At 42.0% G+C, this 19252-nt stretch overlaps 1 protein-coding gene across 1 annotated transcript; it reads left to right on the top strand.

The window, feature by feature from the left end:
* Positions 1–31: 31 nt before the first annotated feature.
* Positions 32–19037, top strand: slc9a2 (solute carrier family 9 member 2). The gene is made up of 13 exons (XM_083776433.1): positions 32–606; positions 1397–1611; positions 2155–2403; positions 6870–7120; positions 8029–8246; positions 8869–9068; positions 9657–9746; positions 9843–9913; positions 12284–12451; positions 12574–12676; positions 15409–15525; positions 16839–16929; positions 17720–19037. The coding sequence occupies exons 1-13, from the start codon at positions 255–257 to the stop codon at positions 18160–18162; spliced, it is 2568 nt and encodes an 855-aa protein (XP_083632559.1). The 5' UTR covers positions 32–254; the 3' UTR covers positions 18163–19037.
* Positions 19038–19252: the final 215 nt, after the last annotated feature.

Genomic DNA, 19252 nt, shown 5'->3' on the forward strand with positions numbered 1-19252 from the left:
TCTCTGTGCAGTGCTGAAGCCTGAAGGAGACTCGCTAGCCAAGACTAGAAGATTGTTTGACAAAGAAAGAGAGCTCTTCAAAAACCTTGACTCAGTCTTGCGTTATTTCAACATGATTGAGAATAAGCGACTTGGATTTGTTGACTTGTAAAAGTTATAACCTGATCAGGGAATGTTCTGTGTTTTTAAATTATTTTTTAAGTTGGAAGGGGTGAGCTGAATCTCAGCCACGCGGATAGTCATTTGGATATTTAATGACATCACTTCGTGGCCACAGATTGCAGCATATGGGCCGTGGGATTTTCTCCACCATGGATTGTTTTACCAGTGTGAAACGGGCGGCGTTTTTATTGACAATTTGCACAATTCTTCTATGCGTGCCACACGGTTCCAACGGAGAGATCCAAGTCATCCCACCGAAACCAACCGACGATGGCGGCATTGGCGGCAGCGTTACTATTCTGCCCCCAGTCAAGCCCGAGGGCCCCCAGGCCTTTCCTGATGCAGACAAGGCAAATTTACCGGTGTTTACAATGGACTATAACAGAATACAGATACCCTTTGAGATCACTCTCTGGGTGCTACTGGCTTCATTCGCTAAGATTGGTAAGCATTGATTGATTTAAGTATTTATTGACAGTTTGCAGAATTACAGTACATCTTAAGTACAACTCAATACAAAAACTGTTAACTGTGAGTGGACGACACCATAAAAAAAGCATTACACTTGTTTACAATAGGGCCCACCATTTTCAAATCAGCAAACATAACATTCTTGATTGTATATTGATTGAATAGCCTATACTTTATTAATTTGCAGGAAAAAACCCACCCAAGAATGTACAGCTCAATACAAGATCTTCTAAAAAGAGGATTTAAAATCAGAGAAAGCCATAGCTTGTTTACATTGGATCCCATCATATGCAATTAATCTGAGCATTTAATGACGAACATTTAATGGTCTCATGTTCAAGTAGGCCTAGCCTATATAGGCTATCCAGGTTGTTGTTACCAATATCAATGGAGCGATCAGATAACTAGGTTAGAAGTCATTGCAATGTTTTGGTGTCAGTCAGAGGACATACAGAAAATGGCCCAGGACATCTGCACATCAGTTCCAATCAAGTATCTGATTAAAACCCATTTTGGGCAGGAACCCCTTTTGGTGTTAGCATTACGTTATGCTTTAGCTATTGAAAAATAGCAGATCTACAAGCTCATAGGTTCTAGGATCTACGAGCTTGTAGGTTTGCTATTTTTGAAAAATCGAAGAACGACTGACATATAGAAACATAGCTTTTTCAGAAAACTGTCAGGATGTAGAAGACCTTTTTAGAATCTGATCTCAGGTCAGAATGGGTTAACTTGGGCTCCCTTTCCTATCCTCTCCTCTAAGGCTTCCATGTGTACCACAAGATCACCGTGTGGGTGCCGGAGTCGTGCCTTCTCATCGGCATCGGTTTGATCGTGGGTGCCATCATGCACTCCGTCCACGAGGAACCCCCTGCCGTGATCAGCTCCAACGTGTTCTTCCTGTACATGCTGCCTCCCATCGTCCTCGAATCGGGCTACTTCATGCCCACCCGGCCCTTCTTCGAGAACATCGGCACGGTATGCTATGTCACCAAACCAAGCCTCATATTATGTCCTAAAGCAGCAACTGCAGAGCATGTCGCTACACTACACTGAATAATCCCCTCGGCGGTCCCCAAACTTTATTGGCCGCACACCCCCAGTTACCTCCTGACCTAGTGGATGCACCCCCCCAGCGCTCCAAGTCTCGTTGTATTTGGCCGAAAATGATTCATTTTTTTAATATGATTATGGCAAATAATCACAGAATGTCACTTCACTGAGAGACATGCAGCTGCTGTATACTCCCACAGCTGCTCTATACATCTCCTTACAACAGTGGTTTACTGGATTTTACAGTTTGCGCTAAATAACACTACAAAACCGCCATTACCCATTTCATGTCACGCACCCCCTAGAAGGCGTTCGTGCACCACAAGGGGTGCACGCATCACAGTTTGGGATCCATTTGCCCATTAGTAGAGCGCAATGAACACTCGTATTTACAGTGTCTTTCATACGTAGAATGTTCATACGGTGTGATATTTTGAGTGACTCTTGTCTGATGCTTAATCTGCGCAGGTGATGTGGTACGCTGTGGTGGGGACTCTGTGGAACAGCATCGGCATCGGGATGTCTCTGTATGCCATATGTCAGATCGAGGCCTTCGGCGTGCAGGACATCAACCTCCAGGAGAACTTGCTGTTCGCCGCCATCATCTCGGCGGTGGACCCCGTGGCCGTGCTGAGCGTGTTCGAGGACGTGAGCATCAACGAGCAGCTCTACATTGTGGTGTACGGAGAATGCCTCTTCAATGATGCCGTCACTGTGGTGAGTATGGAGGGCCACGTGTGTACAATTCCAAGGTTAGCGTTTTGGACTAATGGAGATTAAGGGGATTTGTGAAGCTACCGTATGTTTTCACGTGCCTTAAATTCAGTGTCTGTTCCATGTGACATGATTGTGGCAGACTGCGTGGTGCGTCACTCGACTTCCTCGCATTGTAAACAGCCATGAGCTAAACCTAGCAAAAGACGTGCTGCTACATGTTGGTCTCTCTAACTTTAGATTCCTTTGACTGCACGTTGGCATGACGTGCTGAGTGGCAGTGAGTAAGTGGCTGTCACCTTAGCTCCTCTAATGGCTGACACGAGAGGATTTTACTTCCTTGAAAGGGATGTCGGTATCGGTGGAAAGTATAGCACAGTGAGCAACAAATGCATCCATGCCGGTAACGGGTTGCGCTTGAAATGAAATGCTTGTGCCGCTATTATTTGCAGCCCAGTGGGGCGGCGGGGGCCCCTCCGTTTTTGCCTTCAGGGTATATGTTCACACTTTAGAGGTTGAGCTCGGGTTTCACCAGGTGAAACACGCCCGTTCAGTTTTCTCCTCTGTGTTTCCAGGGTTCTGTCCGAGGATGAGATCTGTGTAATTAAAATGTGTGTGTGTGTGTGTGTGTGTGTGTGTGTGTGTGTGTGTGTGTGTGAGGGATTCTATTTGTATTCTACCGATTGGCTATAATCACTTATTTAAGGCAGTTATGGAATGTATTAGAGTAGTATATATTGGAAGTGTGTCCAGGCAGGGACATCTCAGGGTGAAAGCGTTTAGATGTCACTAAACCGGTTTCTGAGGTCACTATTGCATTTGGATGCATGGGAGGAGTTAACACACACCAACTGAACACCCCCCCCCCCCCCCCCTCCATCTATTATAGCTCTCTGTCTCTCTCGTGGTCTCTCTCTCTCACACACACACGCACGTGAACATGTGCGTGCACGCACACACTTATTTCCCTGTCTGCTCTGGGCTTTGCGTTGGGAGTGGTGGGGTCCCTTTGTTTAGTACACACTACCGGTAGCCGAGCCAGAGCTCGAGTTGATGCTGAGAGTGAAGGCAAACATTTACCCATGGAGACGGAAAAGAAACTATAGGCGTGGTCTGTACTGACAGTTTCATGTTGCGGAACCATACAGTCTCAGATCAAAAAAGATATAGTGCTTTCATTCAAATGTTAGGCCATTGTTATCGCCAAAAACAAGAGGGAACAATTAAAAGTACCACCATGTTCACCAAATTGCTATTTAGAAAGATTCTAGATATGCTGTTGTCAGACCAAGTCTAATATTAAACCACTTATCCTGCTGTTATTTGACCAGGGTTCATGCTGCTTACTTACTCTAATCTTGAACTTTATACGTTTTCAGGAGTGTTTGTTTGATGTAGAATTGTAGAAAAGGTTGCCAGTTGTTTTGTTAGTGTCTCTGCTAGAGCCGAGTGTGTCGGTCTGGACTGGCCGATATATCGGCCATTATTTGACTTTTTCTTTTATGACCTCGGCATGTGCAATTGTGCAGCCAATGTGTCCCAATCACAACGCCTTGTGAGATTGTAGATCAGCAATTTTTTAATGTTTGAATATGGCTTAAGTGGTCTTTTTTGTTTGTTTGCTCATAAGTTAATTCTTCTCAAATTCATTAAAGATATTTGCAAATATTGACCCAAAAGCCGTCAAAACATTGGGTAATCTGTGATCTAGGATCTAGCTTCTGAACTGTCTAGTGTTATAACTTCTAATTGGCTTCCCAGAGACGCAGTTAAAATTTCAGTTCATTTCCAGGCTCTCCAAGGCAAACTTTGAATGCAATAATACGATCCCCTTGTTGCAGACTCGGCTGAACAACGAGGCTGTTAGACGGGTAATTAGGTTTGTTAAGGCTGTGTGAACACAGTGAAATGTGCTTGACCTGTAACAGTGGTTTGATGGCAAACTTGATCTATCTTTAGACTTGATTTGTTGCCAGGATGTTCTCTGCCTAAATTGAAAGTACATGACCCATTTTGTTCCGAGAACTTCAATGAAGGAATGAATAAATGGCAATTTTATGTTCGTTCTGTTTGCCTTTTATATGCATGAATTCCTTATCGATTAAAAGAAATATAAATGTTGTCATTTGGCTGAGGCTCTTATCTGGAACAACTTGTAAATTGCTGCTAGATTGGAGTAAATGGACACACGAAACCAGATATATTGGCAACATTACCACATATGCCGGAAATTCTGCATTCAAATGCTATCAGTGCTGTTGGTAGAACAACAAAGGAAGTTATTCCTACAAAAGTCCCTTCTTCAGTGAGTCATCCGGTGTGCTTTTGTGAAATTATATTATCTCATTGCAAACAGTGCTGAGCAAATAATTCAATAAATCACCTTTTATCAGGAGCACTGTGATTAGGCCCTGGCCTCTGACACTACCCATGACCTGAAAAGGACGTGTGCACAGTTTTATAGGGGTGGACCATGAATTTTCCCTTCAGAGCTTGTTTGTAAAAAAAAAGAAAGTTAAGAAAATACAATTCTGTGAACAAATACAGTTCATTCTAATAAATAATCTCTCAATCACCTGGTAATGACTGTGACACAGTCCTGTAGCTGAAAGTGCAGTCCTTGCAACCACAATGTTTCGAGCTAGACAGGTCTAGTCCAGGATGCCACTTAAGCATTATACTTTGTTGTACAACAAATAGCGAAAATAGTTGACCTACAAGCTTGAAGATGTTTGGAAAATGTGAAAGATTTAGAAAGCTTTTGCCTATAATGCCATGTTGAAAGTGGTTATAACTTAACATACCTACACCCGCACAGTATAATTGGTATGAAGTGTAACTGAATATCGCTATTTTAGTATCCACACTTAACCCATGGTTATGGCTAAACTTAACTTAAATAATGATCACTATTATGGATCCATAAAACATTTATTCAGCCCTTTTGAATGCATTAATTGCATACACTATTCGTAAATTCGAAAATGAATTTTCTGCCGAATATTTTCACTAATATCACTAATTTGTGTACCTACTATATGTGAGTGTGCATGTAATGGGGATTTTATATAATGCCTTTATTAAAAGGATAAACGCCTTGAGATGCATCATCTCATTTTAGAGGGGGTCCTCAACACGGATAAACAGTACATACAATACATACAGTACACAAACAATACAATAATTCATCCATACAGACAAACAAAACAAAAGCTCGCCGCTGAATTCACCACCCCACTGAATTGAACCCCTAATGGCAACGTTCATATGGAAAACATACCCATAGCACATTAAAGCCATGTTTGTGAACAAAGTACAAACATGCGGTACCAACATCGAGCAAGCAAGGTACAAACATGCATATAGAGCGTCACAGTCCCTCCCCCTTTCAGAACAACGAGTGGCCCAGGAAATGGTTCTCCATTCATTTTCACCATAGGCGATTCCTAAATTATTTATTTAAAGACGGTTACGCCGCGGACAAAGCCAACTCGGATCGTGACAAATCATGACAATGAACACAATGTTTTGGGCCGATCAAATAATTTATAAGAAGAAAAACAACAAAAAAAGTGTTGTAACCTGCCGTTTTTTTCTACTTTCTAATTATTTGTTTGGCCCAAAACATTGTGTTCATTGTCATGATTTGTCACGATCCGAGTTGGCTTTGTCCGCGGCGTAACCGTCTTTAAATAAATAATTTAGGAATCGCCTATGGTGAAAATGAATGTAGAACCATTTCCTGGGCCACTCGTTGTTCTGAAAGGGGGAGGGACTGCGACGCTCTATTGGAGTGTGAGAAGAATGCTTTGTAACCTGGCCTGACTCACACGTGCACAACATACTGATGTATAGCTGATGCATGAGACTTATTTACTGATGCAAGCTCAAACCCTTTCATACATCTAGCATGCATCAATGTTGTATGCTAGACCCGGAGGTGTGAGTCAGGCCTTCACAACAGATTGATGTATAGCTGATGTAGGAGACTTATTGACTGATGCAAGCTCGCAATTCATTTCTAATGGGAGTCACATGGTTTGACACAACATTTTTGTTGTATGAGGGGGACGGGGGGCAGTCGAAACACAGCCGAAAGCCGTACAACAAAAAATGTTGTGTCAAACCATTTGACTTCCATTGGAAATGCATTGGGAGCTTGCATCAGTAAACCAGTCTCATACATCTAGCATGCATCAATGTTGTATGCTAGATCGAATTCGAAAGGTGTGAGTCAGGCCTTAGTCTGCCTCTGGGTGTGAGATGCAAGTTGTTGGATGAAAACACTGTGTGTGTGTGTGTGTTTTGTTTTCCAGGTGCTCTACAACATGTTCAACTTTGTGGTGTGTGTGTGTTTTGTTTTCCAGTCACTCTACAACATGTTCAACTTTGTGGTGTGTGTGTGTTTTGTTTTCCAGTCGCTCTACAACATGTTCAACTTTGTGGTGTGTGTGTGTTTTGTTTTCCAGTCGCTCTACAACATGTTCAACTTTGTGGCCGAGATGCCAGTGGTGGAGCCGGTGGACGTGTTCCTGGGCGTGGCGCGGTTCTGCGTGGTGGGCTTCGGAGGCATCGGCTTTGGCATCCTGTTTGGCTTCGTGGCCGCCTTCACCACGCGCTTCACTGGCAAGGTCCGAGAAATTGAGCCCCTCTTCATCTTCATGTACAGTTACCTGGCCTACTTGGTGGCTGAGCTCTTCGGCATCTCGTCCATCTTTACGTGAGTAGTTGGAACATTCGTTCTGGACACGGTCACCATCAAAAAAACTGCAGTCACATATTAGGACTAGGGCCGGGACTAATTGCGATTAATTTAGATTAATTAACTACAGAAAAATTTATCGCGATTAACTACAGATAAATTAATCGCACCTTTTTTTTCACCGCGGAACGTTTCTCACTGGGCGCTTTTCTATAGTACTGGAAATAATAAAAAGTCACCCCATTTTGTGTTGCCTAGAACTGGAGGTCTGACAAAAAACAGTAACATTATGAAGTAAGTACAGCTTTGTGATGTCACTGAGATGTTACTGTTACTAATTTTTTTTCAGACCTCCAGTTCTAGGCAACACAGAATGGGGTGACTTTTTATTATTATTTCCACAACAGGTATATTAATGACAGTAAAATGTTGAAAATGAGTGGTATCCTGTAGTCACTATTCGTTGATTCACTGGGATACCAAAAAACATTAAAAAAAAAAGGTTTCTCGCTGTTCTCAGGTTGAATATTGATATGCGATTAAAATGCGATTAATCTAGATTAATTAATCGCAAGCTCTAATTAGGACACCTGGCGTCTCTATTTTGGTCACGTCATTATACTGTAGTGTAGATGAAAACGTTCATACATAAAGATCTTTCATGCATACATACATACAATGCGAAAATGCAAGGTTAGGGCTATTTTCGCTACTTTTGCATGACACGGTCATACAACATAGTATAAAATAGGGATGAAATATGTAAATATAAGGTTTCTGCCTGACAGTGATGATCTGCAAACAAACTAATATCCATGAAAGAGATACTCAAAACACGACTGAGGAGACGGTGTAAAATCAACGTACTTTAATCCTGTCTACAACGTTTTAAAAGCCACAAACATATCTATATTTTGTTTCTGCAGCATCGTGACCTGTGCCCTGACCATGAAGTACTATGTTGAGGAGAATGTGTCCCAGCGTTCCTGCACCACCATCCGCCACGTGGTCAAGATGCTGGGCAGCATCTCCGAGACCCTCATCTTCTTTTTCTTGGGTGTGGTCACCATAACAACGGAGCACGAGTGGAACTGGGGCTACATCATGTTTACGCTACTGTTTGCCATGGTGTGGAGAGGCCTGGGTAAGCAGAGCAAGGGAGTGACGAGTACACACTCACAGTAAAATCTTTAAGTGTTAATTTAACTGCGTGCGTGTGTGCGTCCCCACAAATATATAGTAGAATTTGAGGAGGATCATTATTATCCTGGTTTTCACAGAACAAATGTTTGTGTTGTGTTAAAGTTAAAGATTTGTATACATTAGATTTAGGGTGTGGGTGTATGCCTGATTTTTAGTAGTGGTGCTGTGGTGTCATGCCCTGATAATAGCAGATACAAGCTGTTACGTGAGCTAGTATATCACCTATTTCTCAGCGTTAAAAATCATACCCGTGAGTGATGCAACTCCGTGTGGGGGTCCCCGGGGGTTCCAGACCCACAGGAACGCAGCCAGGGTGCCGGCCCCGTTGCACCACTCAAAAGTAGTTAAAATGGCATTCCTGAAATCTGCATCCTAAAATTGTTATGTCCTCACAAGTATAATGTGTGTGTGGCTTGTTGAGGGATGTTGGTACTGATTTGGTGCCCGTTACTCTATCATTATTATTGGCATGTGTTTGTGTGTAAAGTAAGAAGAATCCTAGTATTTAATTAAGCAGTCGTACATGTGGTGATGATGATATTATTTGTACTCTTCCCTTGCAGGGGTCTTGGTGCTGACTCAAATCATTAACCCTTTCAGGACCATCCCGTTTAACCTCAAAGACCAATTTGGTCTGGGCTATGGTGGCCTGCGAGGTGCAATTTCCTTTGCACTGGTCTTCACACTTCCTGATACCATTGGCCGCAAACAGCTCTTCGTTACCGCAACAATCGTCATGATCATCTTCACTGTCTTTATTCAGGTAAGAAAGGCTTTACATCATATACTATATTATAAATGCACATCTATAAATTATAAGTGCACATTTTCCGGGATTTTGTTTTTCTAAGTGCATCATGCCGCAACAGCATACTTAAAAAAAGGTATATATGTTTATTTAACAGGGACAATACAAAAAAACAATGTATAAAAAAACCATGAAACTGCACCGAGTGCCGTCCTATGAACTTGTAGGTCTGCTATTTTTAAAAAATCGTGAAAATGTGGCGCAAATCTTTTGAGTATATTCTTTCAGAGCGAACGTTTTTAAGTCAAATCTTTGCTTCTGGGGAGGTCCCTGGAACAACATATTTGCAGATGGGGGTCGGCGGCCAATTACATATAATTTTTGGGGTCCTTGACATGAAATAGTTTGAAAAACATATATAGAAACACAGGGTTTTTCAGAAAACTGTCAGGACATTTGTAGAATCGTCCTCAGGTCAAAATGGGTGAACGTTTGCACCTCTCTTCCATATAATTTTAGATTAGATGCTAGAGATGCTCTGCTCAATGTCTCCTTTATGAATTGCTGATGTTGTCCCGTTGAGTCACTGACGTCTCTCCACAGGGCATCTCCATCCGACCCCTGATCGAGTGGATTAATGTCCGCCGCACCAACCGCAATCTGGACACCATCAACGTAGAGATTCACTGCAGGGTACGCCACAGCATGCTATTTGCTCTGCATACATTCACAGCCTAATTCCTGTGTGCATACAGTAGTGTTAACACAATTAACACTCTTCTTCTGCAGCTGATGGACCATACCTTGGTTGGAATAGAGGATCTCTGTGGACAGTGGAGCCACTACTTCTGGAAGGACAAGTAAGAACCTCCCCCTCCTACTTTCGTGCTACTTTTCATGCGGGGCCTGCGCTGTCCGCGTGTGTGGTGTAGCCGGTATCATTGACATACATTGGATCTTTGCAAACGCGTGCAGTACATTTCATGCACAGAATTTGATTGATTAAATAGTTTATTAGACAATGTATAAACGTCAACAGAGTACAGTCAAACACCCAGGCAATCAATTCATAGACATGACATGAACAAAATTAAATATCACAGATAGAAATAAAAATTTCAATATCACCACAGGAAAACATAAAACACTGTACATACAAGGAGGGGATAAAAGGAAAGGAAAGGATTTTCAGGCCTGTTTTTAAAAGATGCAAGTGCTCTGCATTTTTTTAGGAGGGTCAGGGTATTCCACGCTTGGGTGGCTGAGCTGTAGAAGGATAATTTACCTATATTTGTTTTGAAAGAAAGTGGGTGGTACCAGATTGTTGTTCTCGCTCCCTCTAGTATTGTGGCTGTGGTGTCGTTCACTTTTTTTAGGTAGTTAGTCAGGTACGCGGGCTCTGAGGGCAAGGTTGCATTTACAATTTTGAATGTCAAGTCTGTCTTCTACCCGGAGCCAATGTGTTGGAAAGAGGTGGGTCACAGGCCCCAGGCTGAGAAGTAGTTGAAGTAGGCCTGGGCTGTGGCTCAGCGGTCCAGGCACCTTGGCCGGTAGTCCGAGTCTGGCAGTGTGCCGCGAGTTCGACTCCCGATCCCGATGGCCTTTACTGCAGTGCATGTCACTCCCCCCATCTCTCTCCCCCATTTCCTGTCAGCCTACTGTCTGTCCCTCTATAAAAAAATATAAAATAAAGGCGAAAAAAAAAACATAAAACAAAAAGAAGTAGTTGAAGTAAAACCTGTTTGAATTAGACTGGAGGTGGGATGGGATGGCAGTTATAAACTGACCAGCTTATGTGTTTGTTGTGCTCCAACTTTTCCCCTTTGTGGTTTTATGTGACAATGCCATTGTTTGGTGCATGGAATGCGAGGGCAAGAACTGAAACTAGGTGTCATGTTCAGCTTCCTCTCTACATTGACAAAAGGACGCTTTTCTTCCCATTGCTTTGAAACTTTTCCCGCACAGCTGCCTTTGTCCCTCTTGATTTAGCATCCCGTTTTCAGGTTTATACCAGCTTCACTCTTTGCTATATGCTGCTTACTTACTGTTACAGTCGGGTGGAAACCTATCCCCATACCGTATTTTTAGTTTTTTCCGTAAATTAATGCCCTTCTTTGATTTACAAGCTTTTTTTTTCTATTTTTTGTTATTTAGTCTGTCTGTTGTTGACTACATTGATTCTTTGGAACACAGGTTATTTTTGTTCCCTTTTCCTGAAAAGTCACAGTTTTGGGCAGGCATACAAGGTTTACACCTGACGGCAGCGTTTACACATCTTCCTGCATCCAACGCCCTCTGCTGAGCAACCACGGCTTTGTTCCTCTGGATGTTCTTGCTATTGATACTGCTGCTCCAACAGGTTCCTCTGGTCTCTGCGTTTGCATGTCAAGTCACTTTTTCAGTTGAGATACTCACCGTCATTTGACCTGAGGCATCACAAAACCCTCCCCTCCCCCCCCTTCTGTCCCCCTCATCCCCCATAAGCAAGGAACGCAAAGACCCGGTTAGCACACTGCTCCGGGCAGTGCACCCCCCGGCGCCTCCACCTCCCAGTTCTACTGCCCCTTTTTCCATACAGTTGTCACGTTTACCTTTTACTTTATACCTGATGTAAAGAAGCCTTAGTGCTTTTCTGGTTTTATCCTCATAGTAGTTTTTGTATTGACCCATTTGCAAATGTCACTCAAGCGTGTTTGTTAAATGTAGGCTATATAATTGTACATATGCACCGCGGTAGACTATATTAATGTCTGTAGTTATATGTACATAGCCTACTTTATCCGCGGGATTCAGCGTTTTAGCCAAAGCGATAATTTAAGCATAATAATATAATTTGAAAATGTATAGATGTCTCTTGGGAGCCAGCGGCAGGCTTTTTCCATAACGAAACGAGCAACATGAGTCAACTCTTGCTGTGTGACAGGCTAAAATAGTGCAAAACGTTTTTCAGCGCTCCAGCAAATCGCTATCCCTTTTGGGAGTGTTTGACTGTATTTTGTTGCTATTATTACATTTATGTTCAATAAACTATTCAATCAATCAATCAATCAAAAATCTTCTGAATCGGCTTGGTACATTTTACTCTACAATGTTGTAGATGTAGATGAGCTCTGGATAAGATCATCTGCTAAATGCCTACATGTTAAAATTGTCTACCCACGTTTTGTCTGTGCTGTTCTCCATGAGTGAAGCTGACCAAACCATCCCTCCTCTTTTCTCACGACGTCAAGGTTCATGAGGTTTAACGACCTGATCCTGCGTAAGATCCTGATCAGGGACAGCAGGGCCGAGTCCAGCATCGTGGCCCTGTACAAGAAGCTGGAACTGCAGAACGCCATTCAGATCCTGGACACGGTGAACGGGGACATCAGCGCTGCTCCGTCCATCGTCTCTCTGCAGTACGGCGCCCTTTGTCTCTCGTCTTTTACCATCACACACACCATCTCCTCCACCCATACCTGCTGTGGTCGGTAAGGAAGACGTACTAATGAGCCTACTGTTACTGTCTTCTGTCTACTAGTGACGACAAGAAGAGCCCTAAACCCAGGAAGAGGTTCCTGGCAGCTGACGTGAGGAACATGCATGATATCCTATCCAAGAACATGTACAAAATCAGACAACAGGTGAGACATAGATTTTGATGTTAATCTCTTCTTAAGACTTTATAATCCATATTTTTCTGTTTTTTTATTTGTACAGTTTTGTTTTTTAAGCCAACGCAAGCATGCTCCTTATATGGATTGCTATTTGCATAACCCTTTGGCGAGTAGTATTTTTTGCATGAGTTTCAGCTTTAGTTTCTATTAATCTTTTGGGGGTAAAGATGAAAGAAAATGTCTGTTTATTTAACAGCCTGTCCGACCGTTTCATTTCGGTGTTGGCATGTGTGTTGCTGATGAGGAGGAATTCAGTTAGACCAGTGGAAAAACTATGAATGTCTGTACCTGTCTGTCCACATCAACATATTCATTGATGTGTTCACGGTCGGCTACTTTGTAGGGGAGCACAAAGAGAGACTTGCACATTGTACATTTTTATATTAATTATTATTTTTGCTTTCAAAATATAAAGTTGGGTGTGGCCCCCGGTGACCACCTCCAGCCATAGTCTGCTCTGTTCATAACTCACTTTTTTTTTTTTTACCAGAAATACTGATTGATTGGATGATTGATTGATTGATTGAAAATTGTATTAACAGTTTGCAGAATGGGTAGTGTTCATGGAAAGTACAGGTCAATACAAAATCTGCTAAGAGGATAAAACCAGAAAAAGACTTGTTTGCATAAGGGTCCTCCATTTTATATTAATCAAAAACGTTGCTACACATTTTACAATGATAGTATTTCTGCATTAACCACTGAGCCACAAAGAAGTGAGCCACAAAGAATGTTAAAAAAAGCGAATTTAGGTACAGAGGTGAGTGTGTGCGTGTGATATTGTTATTATAGAGATTGCTGGCTTTTCAGAGGACGGTGTTAGTTGAGGTCAGGAGGAGATCAAGTTCTACCAGTTCTATCTTGGTATGCTAGCTTCGATAGTTGGTGACATCTTGATGAGAAATATTTTATATCGATAAGAAAGTCTTAGACCTGTCTTAGCATGGTTGTGATATAAGATATGCTAATAGAAAGATGAGGGTGAGAATCAGGTATCATGTACCTGTACGTACACGATGAGTGATTACATAATGAGGACAGGATTGAAAGGAATGCCGTGTCACAAACTCACAACTAGTTTCATGCAAGGGCTCCAAACTTTGATCAGAGGTGAGCAAAGCTGGAGTTCTGATGGTGATTGTGGATCAAGGGTCCACGGATGATGAGTGTTATAGTTGTTATCTCTTTTTCAGCAAGCTTTACTTGTCCAGTTTTGCCCTCCCGTTGCTTTTGTAGCAAATGGATCTTGAAAAGATCTTTTTCACGGACATAAACAAGTCTTTGCCACGGACACGTTTGTCTGTATATGGACATGACCCCTGTGTTGTCATGTCACCAATCACCATGCATATTGTTAGGGATGCACCGAAAGGGAAATCCTTGGCCGAAACCGAATATAGGAAACAGTTGGCCGAATACCGAATATGATTAATATTATACATCTTTTTTTCCTACCATTGCTGTCATGGCCGTACCTTAAAGCTACCTGATGTATGGCAAAATAAATGGTTATGGCAAAACTTAACTTAAATAATAATCACTATTATGGGTCCATAAAACATTTATTCAGCCCTTTTGAATGCATTAATTGCATACACTATTTCGGTGATATGTTTTCTGCCAATTAGGGCCGAAACCGAATTGGCCAAAAATGCATTTTTAGCCATTTTCTGCCGAACATTTTCTGCGGCCGAATATTCGGTGCATCACTACATATTGTATCACAAATTCACAACATGAGATTGAAGATCAGTTATTTTTGGCCAATGATTAAAGTGCGAGAGCCCGTACTACTCTTGGCTCCATTGCATAGGCGCACATATTGGTGGAAGTGTGTAGGGCGTGTGGCGAGGAGCTAGTTTCAAAAAGGGCCATGTAGTGTCTCATACGCAACGGAGAAGACAGGTGTGGTCATCTATGGTCGCGCTATCTAGGTTGTAAAAAAGCTTGACGAAAGACGGTGAAACTCTGTTGAGTGGTAACTCGTTAAAGTGTATTAACTGCAGCTTTTGCTCAGCGTTTGCTTTCTTGAAGCGGACTCCTCTCAACAGTCGGTAGAGTCTAAAACCAGTGACTGGTGTGTAAGGTCTGTTTGGAGGTAGTCTCTCGAAACAGACTTTGACTAACGGTGTGCTGTTTTTCCCTTTTGTTTTGCCAATGGGTACCCAGATTGGTTTGGAGACATCATTTATGCATGCAGCTTGCCTGCCATTGCCAAGGTTATCGTGTTGATAATTGTGTTGTTGTGCTGTTACAATTTACAATTTAGGCATTTAGCAGACGCTCTTAATCCAGAGCGACTGTTAGTGGGTTGTACTCTGCTAAGTGCTGGTAACTATGTATAACTTGTGGAGGAAACCACATTAACGGTGATGTCCTGTTTTTGTTTTTATCGCACAAAATACATCATACGTCGGTGTCGCACACGGCGAAGATATGATTCTAAAAGCTCACAACAAATCACATTGTGAGCTTGTAGATCGACAATTTTTTTTAGGCACTGTAGGATCCACATGTCTAATTATATTCGAATGGATTTTCTTCCTTTCAAAAAATAAACGGACAATATGGTGAAGTGGTCTGCCGGCATCGTATCACATCCAGTCGTCTGCCGGCAAAACATGGTTTTTATTGTACATTCTTTGTTCATAATGTCGTTTCATAATTCATATACATGTTGTTGTTGTTTTTGTATGCAGACGGCGGCGTACACCAGAAAGCATGCGCTGCCCAATGACACCGCGAGCAAAGAAATCCTGATCAGACGCCACGCCAGCATCCGCCGCAGCCTCCGGCCTGGCAGCTTTGAGTCAGAGGTATGAACATGGGTTGGGTTGGGGGGGCTATTCTCAAACTGGTACTCTCTGGCTCTGTTGGTGTTTTAAGCATTATGCTATACTTTTAGCTATTGAAAAATAGCAGATCTACAAGCTCATAGCGCGGCACAGAGTGCTTGTAGGTCTATTTTTGTTTTAATCGTGAAATTCTTTGAATATATATTCTTTCAGAGCGAACGTTTTAACTCAAATCTTTGCTTCTGAGAGGTTCCTGGAACAACATATTTTCAGATGGGGGTGACCAATTACATATCATTTTTGGGGTCCTTGACATATGACCACTGAAACATAGGTATTTCAGAAAACTGTCAGGATTTAGAAGACGTTTTTTGAATTTCGACGTCAGGCCTAAATGGGTTAAGATGGGATGAATCTGACTAAATTAGTTGGACTCTTACTTGGTGTCTCTGCTCGAGGCTACGTAGATGAACACAGATTTTTTTAATTGCAGCTACATTTTCTCTAAAAGGATTATAAAGATTGGCAGCCTACAGAGTCAAACGGCTTCAATTGCGGCATTTAACAGAAGTGCTTACCCAGATAAACTTAAAAAGTGCAAGATCAGAGTAAGCGGCATGGAACCCCACTCAACAAACGACAGGGTTAATGATCAAGTAAATAGTGCAAAGAAAACAGTTGGTGGTTACCTGGTAAATATCAAAACTAGCATCCGGAATACTCTAAATACATGACATTCTATCTGAATAACATTCTTAGCATTGTTGGAGAAGCAAACGGTATACATTTTGTCCTATATAGCAGGGCTCCAGACTAACTTTTTTCACCAACGTCCCCGAACCGTTCCAAAATACAATTTGAAGTCCCGAAGTAAATGTATATAGTCCCGGGAAAAAAGTACAAAATAATATAATTAAAAAAAAGCACCACTCACATTGTGAAATTAATAACTGTATTCTATTATAATACAATACATGCGCGACATTTGTTTGGCTTCATGTTTCTTCTGTAGATAGAGAAAATACACTGATTTTAGTCAAAATGCTCCCAGATGAAAAATCGGGCTGGGACTCTATTAAAAAATGTTAATTTTGTTAATCAAATTAATTATAGGCTTTGTAATGAATTAATCTCAATTTTAAAATTGATTTTGGTATACCAGTGAATCAATGAATAGTGACTATAGCATAAGTAATCAACATTATAACATCTGCATAGTATTACTAGCATCTATCAAACATTGCCAAGAAATGATTGCAATTGTGCAGTCAAGTTTTTTGCCATTTTCCATGTCACTCACTCTCAGTTTTGTTCCTTCTATGGTTTCCTTTCAGGGGACGGTGCCCAAGTCTCAGAAGTACTTCTCTCTGCCTGCTGGGCAGAGTCTGGACTCAAAGTTCCCTCCTACGAGGCTGAGCCATGCAGGTACATCTTTCAGTCGATATCCATTTTGTTCTTCTCTTCCTCGGGTGGGAAACCCAATTCTCCACGTATGATGTCAAATATAAATGGCCAATGTGTGTGTGGGAAACTTTGACAGGAAAAGACTCGCTCACCGTATAAAAAAAGAAGTAAAACTAGTTACTTCACTGTGTGTGTGAAAATAGTCAATAAAGACCCCACTGGATGGTACACGCTACATTTATTAAAGGGATATTTCACATAAAAAAACTTTTGGTCATTTTACATTGTCTACCCTCGAGTTGCTCGAGTACGTATCTAAGTACTGAATCAAGCAACTTCAAAACTGTCTGGGGTGTTCACATAAGCCTGAGTAGACTATAAAAAAGACTGGGGTCCACCTACGCTTTCTATGGCATAGGCAGCTCCCGGCAGGATCCACCGGGATAATCTAGACGCAGCTGCGTGACATGAGACTAATTAATTAGAGCGACAGAGAGAGAGAGGTGTACGTGTGCATCAATTTAACAAAGGTGCAGACGATCAGAAATCAGCAGAGTGATCAACGTTTTGCTACTGTATGCCGTATTGAAGTGCACTCGGCCCCAGACTTTTTTTTTCTCCCTGGAAATAAAAACGTCTGGGTTTCCGAGGCTAAATATAAAATGACCAAATGTTTTTTTTTTTTTAAGTGAAATATCCCTTTTAGTATGCTTCATTTTATCCTAGTCACCTATTGTTATATAACATAATTTATTGATGGTGTTTTTACTCTTGTACCTTACTACTTTAATGTCTCTCATGCTGTCTCCAGATGACGAGGAAACCATGTCAGAAATGGCCTACCCCTCCAGTCGCTCAAGGTTTGCCAAGCCAAGCCGTTCCTCCTCCAGAGCCATGATTCCTCTACGCAGGCTGGACACACTGACTGAGGTACCCACTGTTGCCGTGGTGGACGAGAGAGGGAGAGGGAGAAGGGGTGACGGCGCATCCAGACTGAACTCCTCCTCCAGCGATTCCCGTGTTCCCCTGCCTCGCCCTCGTCTGCACTTTCAGTCGTCCGCAGACGCCGCCAACGGTTCCTCGGATAACGTTAGAAATAGGAGCCGCGATGCAGAGGAGGAGGAGGAGGAGCAGGAGCCCTCTTCTTCACCACCACCTGCAGCCTGGTCCGCCGAACCCAGAGACCCAGCCAACAACAGTGGAGTGGGAAACCCCCTACTCAGGAGGCCTCAGTGGAACCCCAAGAAGCCGTGAAAGTCCCGAGAACCCTGAACCCCCCCCCCCCCCCCCTCTCTTTTCTTTTCTTTTTGAAAGAGCGCTGTTTTTTTTTTTAGCGCTGTTTTGTTTTTAAGCAGCGGGACTGCTATCGATCTTTTTGTTGCAGGTTCTGAAGTAGCAGCAGGATCTCATACCACTGGTAACTTGATTCACAGCCTTTTCACGTGACCACTGAACCCAACCTCCTGTTGCGATAAACATTGGCACTGGAGCCAGCAGTCTTCTAGCTCACATCATTGTTGCTGCTAGCACTCTTGAATGTACAGTATAGTTAACACCTTGGACTTGACAGGTGTAAAATACTTCCAATTGCGTCATGTACTAGTGGGGGAATTGTATACCAACCTTGAGCAATGACTCACTCCAAAGACTGACATTTTTGTCCTCCCGGGGAGTTCTTAGCATTTCATATGATTTTTTTTTAATGTATTTGACCTGCCTATGGATTGTGTCTAAAACTAAATGTTTTCAAGTGATAATTTAAACATTTTATTTTTAATTTAACTGAACGCAAGTTCAATTCAACTAAGAAGCATTGCTTCTCTCTCCGTGTATGTAGTGTAAATACTATTTTTATTATAATTTGTTGGCTATTTTGTTGGCCATTGTAAACTATCCCTATTAAAAACTATGAATGTAATGTTTAGTTTAATGTCAGGACTTCTCTGAAGAAGTCTTATTGGCTAAAGGGCAGTCCACACCAAAAATATTAACTATAGGGAATGAGACGACAGTGATGATGTGAACATCCACACTGATGAATGTTAAAGTACTGTAAACATGCCCTTTAATTCTGATGGATTTTGATTGAATGTCGGTGTCTATGATGTCATTCAAAGTGGTGTGGAATCCACTTTACATAGTTATCATTCTTGGAGTGGACAGCCTCTTAAGTGTTAGATTTCTCTACGTCTGTTACACTGAAAATAGGCCAACTTTTATTATTACATGTAATAAAACTTCTACTTTATACAAGGTTTTATATAGTACTCATCTATCTTGAATTAGTCTTTATTTGGTTTAATTAAAACTATTATTTTAGATCCCCTCCCCCCCCCACTTACTT

The sequence above is a fragment of the Protomyctophum parallelum genome, assembly GCF_964188405.1.
Source record: "Protomyctophum parallelum genome assembly, chromosome: 11".
NCBI classification, from domain to species: Eukaryota; Metazoa; Chordata; class Actinopteri; order Myctophiformes; family Myctophidae; genus Protomyctophum; species Protomyctophum parallelum.